The 7,500-nt window shown below is 40.9% G+C and overlaps 1 protein-coding gene across 1 annotated transcript in view; it reads left to right on the top strand.

The window, feature by feature from the left end:
• The window catches only part of LOC143019564 (inter-alpha-trypsin inhibitor heavy chain H4-like), a 108,989-nt gene that overhangs the window by 78,477 nt on the left and 23,012 nt on the right, over positions 1-7,500 (top strand). Inside the window, exon 7 of the mRNA XM_076175317.1 lies at positions 4,076-4,264. Coding sequence (XP_076031432.1) covers positions 4,076-4,264 — 189 coding nt within the window. The remainder of the gene's footprint in view (positions 1-4,075; positions 4,265-7,500) is intronic.

The following is a 7,500-nucleotide window of genomic DNA, read 5'->3' as shown; positions in this document are numbered from 1 at the left end:
CAACCAATCCTCCCGGAGTTCCTCATCCGTAGAATTTGCAACTTTAGCACTGGTGAACAAGTATTTGCAGGCATCTTTCTTCAGTTGATACCAAAGAGGAAGAACACCTGCTTCATTATATACTTGTTCATGTGGAACTGATGCTGGCAAACCGAGACTCAGGCGGAGCGCTTGGCATTCCACTCTGGCTAATCTATACACTACCCCTGGGGAAAGATCGTGCATGGCAGGAGATCCGAAGAGGAGCCGGGAGCGTACCAAACTCTTGACTATGGATATCAGTGTTTCCCTTCTTTGACCCCAGGGCTCTCGGCGGATGACTCGGACGAGGTTTAGGGCTCGTCTAGCGTTTATTATGACCTGATTTATGTGGCTAGTCCATTTTCCGTCTCTCTGGAAGATGACTCCTAAATATCGAACTGCCTTAGCTGGGTATATGGGAGTTCCGTCCACTTTGATGTAATTCCAGTCAGGGTAGTCTCCTCTGTTGTAACCTATGCCGTGGACTGGCATGTAAACAGTCTTTGCTGCGGAGAGCATGAAGCCCAGGTCGGTCAGTTGGGTCATTACCAGGTCAACCTGTCTCTGAAAGAGACGGAGTTCTGACTTGTGCTGGTCAGAATCCTTTTTGGGCTCCCGGTGCCTAGCTTTCCTCCATAATGCTATGTCATCAGCATAGGCTGTGACGACAGTGTCCTTTCTCACTCCTTTTCCTACATCCCCAAGGAGCAATGTGAAGAGGAGCGGGGCAACTACGGAGCCCTGGGGGACTCCCATATCAATGGTTGACGATCGGCTGAGGTGTCCTTTCCAGCGTACAACCATGGATCGACCAGAAAGGAAGGACTGCACAAATTTGTACAGTCCCGGCGAAACTCCAATAGACTTGAGTTTAGATAGCAGTTTACCGTGCCAGACGGTATCAAAAGCTTTGGCAATATCTAAAAAGCACGTCTGTAGAATCCGTCTCTGTCTTTGGGCCCTACGGATATGTTCGGAGAGTCGCACGATGTGGTCAGTGATGCTTCTCCCTTTTCTAAATCCGGCTTGAAGTTTTGGGAGGGCTTCCTTATCTTTCACCTGGGACTTCAGTCGATTCAGTACTATTCGCTCGTAGAGCTTTCCTACGTGGGAGGTGAGCGAGACAGGCCTGTAGTTGGTTACGCTTTTCCTGCTCTTGTTTGCCTTGGGAATTGGTACCACAATAGCGTGCTTCCAGGCGCTAGGAACAACGCCTTGCCTCCAGCATTTGTTATATAATCTTAGCAGATTCATTTGCATGGAAGGCGGCAGTTGCTGTAGGAGAGGGTATGAGCCTTATCTGCTCCAGGCGACTTCTTGTTTGTCCGGGTTGCCTTGAGTGCCCAGCGCAATTCTTGTAGGGTTAGGCTCGAGTCTTCCCCTTTCGGTGGAGAAAGCTTTCAGCCTTCTCCTCAGGAGTGCACAGGATCGTACCGTCTGGGGCTGTAAGGTCATTATCCGGTGGGTTATATCGGCTCTTTAGGATCTTGACCTTTTTCCAAGCTGCGCTTAAGTCCAAAGTGTTGTCCTTGCTATTCATCCAGTATGCAAGCTTTGCTTGGGCTATGGTCCTCTTGCAACGCGAATTTGTTGTCTTCATCTCGATGAAGGCTTCTTCCGACCCTTCTCTCTTGTACCGATGGTAGGCCAACCTTTTGTTGTGGACAGCAATCTTGCAGTCCTCCGTCCACCAAGGGTGGCCACGCCTTCCCTGACCTGTGCTGACGAAGGGAATTGCGTGCCTAGCTGCTGCCAGAACTATGCCGGTGAACTGTTGATTTAAGCTGTCCACCGAGTTGTCGAGGTCTAGGCTAATGTCATCGTTGTTCAAGAACTCTTTGTATGCAGTCCAGTTTGCCTTTTGAAGGTTAAGGTTTCCTTGCAGTGGAGGCAGGTGGACTACAGGTGAGAGGTGTATGGAGACGCAGATAGGGAGATGATCTGAAGACAAAGGGTCCCCAAGTGTGAACCAGTCCGTGGCTCCCGCTAGGTTTGAGGACACGAAAGATAAGTCGATGGCTGACTTACTGTGCTTACCACGTCTGGAACTCTGGTGTGGGTGCCATCGTTGAGGAGGACCATATTCACGGAATCTAACTGTGAGGCGAGTTCAGGAGAGGAATGGGGGTATTCGTCTTCCCATAGGGCGTCGCGACGATTAAAATCCCCCACCACTACCCAGTTGTTAGTGAAGGCTCCAAGCCATTCAGAGTGCCTAGTCGTTTCTGGATTGTAATAATTTAGGATGTTAATGGTCTGGTCTTCTTTCACCTTGACAGAAGAGAGCGTACCATATCCTGCCTCCAGTGGAGGTTCAGGCAAGGTTCCGACTTGGGCGGCTAATATTAGGGAGACATACGTGGCTACCTTTGCTTCGCCTGAAGCATCAGTCCCATAGAAGAGAGGGTAATGGTAACCTGGCAGAGTTGGTAGCTGGAGAGGGCGTTTCCGAAGTGATTGTAGTGCAATTACCTCGTAGTGGTATTTGGCGAGATGCTGTACTAGTTGATCCCAGGCAGTGTTTATTGCCCGACAGTTCCATTGCATAATTTTAAGCACAGCCATGATTTCCAAATTTGATTTACTCCCTTTCCCCCTACCAGAAATCTACTTTTAGCAAGCTTGAGAGCTCACGGAAAAAGTTAATTAATAATTCTTTTGCTGTCGTTTTTAACAGAATATGCATCAGAGAGAATCTCCTGCCACGCTTCACCAATATATATATATATATATATATATATATATATATATATATATATATATACACTAACACACACACACACACACACACACACACACACACACACACACACACACACACACACACATATATATATATATATATATATATATATGTATATATATATATATATATATATATATATATATATATATACAATAAAAACACTAGGAGCGTGTGTTCACAAATGCGTAAGTAACCACTAGGAAAAGTAAACTAACGAAGCAGAGGGCTTTCGTATAATTACATCTTCAGTGCAGTGCCAATAGTGATAAAGGGTGTGTGTACAAAAAATACCTTGTAAATAATGTAATAAGTTTTATGTTAGTGAGACTGCTAAAACACTCAAAACACGAATCAATCAACACAAGAAATACGTTAGAGAGGGAAACCAATCTAGCGGTATCAACCACATGAACCATTTTGACCACCCAGTTGACTGGGATAACGCTAAAGTCATCACATACAACAACAACATAACAGAAAGAAATTTAATTGAATGCAGTTTTAAAAGGAAAGGCAATATTGAATGCAAATTTTATTTCTATGTTAATAGTATTTCCATATTATTTTTCATGAAAGTCTCAGTCAAATGAACTTGTCGAAATATGAAATCATGAGTTTATAGTATCTATCTATCTGTCTATATACCAAGAGATTTCCCCCCTTATAAGAGAGGTAGCTAAGCCAAAGGCACACACCTACTACTCCCACCTACTCCAACCCCATCCACCATTCTTGTTTTTCTAACCTAGCTCCTTGTCACGTGGGTCACGTGACGAAGCTTGGAGGGCTGTCGGCGCGAACGTTTCGTCCCCCGCTAACCACGTGGTCCGCCTTCTCAAATTTACCGAGTATTACCGTTCGAACCTATTTGACACCCCTCTTGTATGAAGGGTCATTCTTGATTGTAGTATCTAGTCACTGAATACTCCAGAGCAGATGTCCTCAACCTTCTATTGGCCATGCCTCACCTAATCACCTTTGAAATACTGATGCCCACCAAGTGGTGATATACAATTCTTATCATGAAAAAAATAAACTCACCTTGAGCTGAAAAAGTATAGCACCTTGGTTTAAAACCACTTCAAAAGAACAAGGCATTAGTGAAAATTAAAAACAAAACAAATTGAATAAAATAGAAATTAAAAAAGATTAACCCAGATTTCTTTAGTTGCCCTCAATTGCCCCCCTTTAAAAATTCCATTGCCCACCTAGAAAACCGAATTGTCCACCTATGGGGCACACGCCTCACGTTAAGATGCTCTGCTCTAGAGGATAAAGCACTAAAGTGTATTTCTTTTGTTCCCACAGGTGAAAGATGCCCTCAGACACATCTTGAGAGACCTCCACATCGGGGACACCTTCGACCTGGTCCAATTCTCAACCACTTCCTCGAGGCTCGGGACAATGCGTTACACGGGCACCGCCGTCAGGAAGGCGCAGAAGTTCATCAACAACCTTTCGCCCTTCGGAGGAACTAACATCGACCGAGGTTTCCAGGTGAGCCAAGAGCCGGAGGTCCTTTGATCCTCTTCGAGATTTCAAGCGAAGAGTTCGGGGAAAGAGGAAAAATTTTAGGTTCCCTAGCCAAGAGCCGGAGGTGCTTTGATCCTCTTCGAGATTTCAAGCGAAGAGTTTGGGGAAAGAGGAAAAATTTTAGGTTCCCTAGCCAAGAGCCGGAGGTGCTTTGATCCTCTTCGAGATTTCAAGCGAAGAGTTCGGGGAAAGAGGAAAAATTTTAGGTTCCCTAGCCAAGAGCCGGAGGTGCTTTGATCCTCTTCGAGATTTCAAGCGAAGAGTTTGGGGAAAGGGGAGAATTTTTAGGTTCCCTATATGGCATGGGAGGTGGCTAGTTTCTTTCCATATTACATATTTACTAGGTTCAGAAGGGTTATCAAGAGGATACTGATCCTTTCAGCTTATTATACTTCGTCCAAAATTTGCACCGACAGATGAAGTCTAAGTTTGATTATAAATGAAATGCCCTGGCCTTGTCAAAACAAACACTATGAACTATTCATTCCTTTTGAGTGAATTGAAGAGTTCAGAAGATGAAGAGCTAAAGATACCTTGTGAATAACCCTTCATGAACAGAAATATCTTAAAAAAAATTATCGTAGGATAGAGCAGAAACCCTTTTCATTTTTCTTTGACTCACAAGACCGCAGGGTCTCTTCTAATACTTTAGTATTCTTTCAGAGCCTGATTACCCCTGTCATTCTTCTTTATTTACTAGCGAAAATTTGGTCGAAATGCAAGGCAGAAATTCTGGAAGATCGGATGTCATTTCTATACGATACTTACGTCAGTTGCAGGTTTCGACATCCCATAGGTTTCCGTTGTAAATCAAGGTCTCCCATCCCCTCCCTACCCTCCCCTCCCTCCCCTCCCTCCTCTCCCCCCTCTTCCCTCCCAATAAAAAACCATTTCCCCAGAATTAAGATAGAGCCTTGGTTTTTTTCTTCGTCTTAGTTAAGTTTGAAAACATTACGCGAACATTTTGCCCTGTTTCTTTGCATAGTCAAAGTCTTGTCTGTAAACCAATTTTTGTTAATTCATTCTTTCAGTCATGACATTTTCTCCCTCTCCATCTACTCAGCTTCCTCATTATCATCTACATCAAAAGTCATTAATCTTTTTTTACAATTCCAGACCTAAAAATGGTCATCAACATCAACATCGCAAGAAATACTAGATGCAGAATGATTAGAAATGTAAATAGTTCGGGTTTATTTTACATTTGAAAAACTAGGAGCAAAACAAGAAATGTAATTATAGTACATACATTTGCTCTTTCAAAATATAGCAAATAACCAATATACAAACTCACAAGACCTAAAAAAAATATTCTTCATCTGTTTGAGACAATATCAATCCTCAAAAATATGCCAGGATTATCAAGTGACAATATTTGTTCAGATATTCACTAATCACTGATTGGTTAACGATCTTGCCTCAAGGACCTTTGATCAACACATTGACACTTGACTCTTATTCTTTTGCTGATACTAGCAAGACCCCTGTACCTGCCACCTGAACTTATAAAAAGCCAGAACATCATGCCTGACCTCACAAACTTGAACGTTTTACCTGACAATTTACTTTAATCTGGTGTTTATTTTTGTCACCGTAATTGCTACCTGTTCTTCTTTTCCTATTCGTCACAATTCACGTTTTTTTTCTTTCTTTTCTTGTTACAACCTGCTTAATATAACTTGGCAGAGATTTGATACAAAATGATCATGAAATTTGTATTAAAAACTGAAATATTTGTGAGAAATGAAATTCAGTAGTTATAAAAAATAGGAATGAAGAAATCTAAAAAAAAAAAAAATAATAATAAAATTAAGGAAATCTAAAGTAACTCCTCCCCCTTTTTTTTTCTTCTTCTCTTTCTTCTTCTCTGTTTTCTTCTCTTTCTCTCTCTTTCTTTTTCCCATTATACTTTTTATTTTTCTTCTTCTTCTCCTTCATCTTCTCTTTCTTCTTTTTCCTTCTCTATTTTCTCCTTTTCTCTTTCTTCTTCTCTGTTTTCTTCTTTTTCTCTCTCTTTCTTATTCCCATTATACTTTTTATTTCTCTTCTCCTTCTTCTCCTTCTTCTCCTTCTTCTCCTTCACCCCCTCTTCCTTCTTTTTCCTTCTCTATTTTCTCCTTTTCTCTTTCTTCTTCTTATCCTTGTAACCTTCTCCTTCTTTCTTTTTCTTATGTTTTTTTACCTTCTTCTTCTTCCCTTTTTCTCCTCTTCCTTCTCCTTTTTCATCTTTTCCTCCTTCCCTTTCCTCCCTTCTACTCCTTCCCCTTCCTTCCCTTTTCCCTGTCTTCTTTTCCTCCTTTTCTCCTATTACTTCTCCTCCTTCCCCTTCATCTACTCTTTATTTTTCTTCTCCTTTCCATTTATCTTTTTCCCAGTTTTCTCCTCTTTTCTTCTCTTTACCCCCTATTCTCTCTTTTTCTCTTCATTCTCTTTTTCCCAGTTTTCTCCTCTTTTCTTCCCTTTTCCCCCTATTCTCTCTTTTTCTATTCACTCTCTTTGCATTCTCTTTTTCCCAGTTTTCTCCTCTTTTCTTCCCTTTACCCCCTATTCTCTCTTTTTCTACTCACTCTCTTTGCATTCTCTTTTTCCCAGTTTTCTCCTCTTTTCTTCCCTTTTCCCCCTATTCTCTCTCTTTTTTATATTCATTCACTTTGCTTTGTAAAAGGGGAGAGATAAGTTGCTCTATGAAAATGGGTGTTGGCAAAGAAGAAATTACTTGACTTGACACGACCTTATACATAAAAAAAAATGAAAAGTCATGTCAAGTATATTACAGCACCTTCAACTATTTTCTAATTACGTCTAAAATATTTTTTCAACCTAAATTTTTCTAAGTAGCAGATGGAATAGAAAGACATTCTTTGATATTAGTTTACTATATACGATATCCAAGAAGGCATTTCTTCCTATTCTACTTTAAGATAGATAACTGCATTTAGAATTAAGGAAAAATATATACGAAATCTTATGGAAAACCCAATTAGTTATATCTTTGATTCTGGTATTATATTAAAACATATATTTTTCATGAACATACATATCATGTACTATCAAAAATATTTCACTGATCTTATCCTAACAAAGCATACTTCTTGTCATTAGATTAATTCCTATCAATTGCTGTTATTTGCGAATTTTCATTTATCTATTTTTTTTATTGTACTGTAAATTTGTCTACAGCTAACCTGAAATTCAGAAGC

This window comes from Oratosquilla oratoria, chromosome 3 (assembly GCF_046742065.1).
Source record: "Oratosquilla oratoria isolate Oo_2021 chromosome 3, ASM4674206v1, whole genome shotgun sequence".
Classification (NCBI taxonomy): Eukaryota; Metazoa; Arthropoda; class Malacostraca; order Stomatopoda; family Squillidae; genus Oratosquilla; species Oratosquilla oratoria.
Note: the sequence above shows the minus strand (reverse complement) of the source record. Positions and strands in the feature narration are given on the sequence as shown.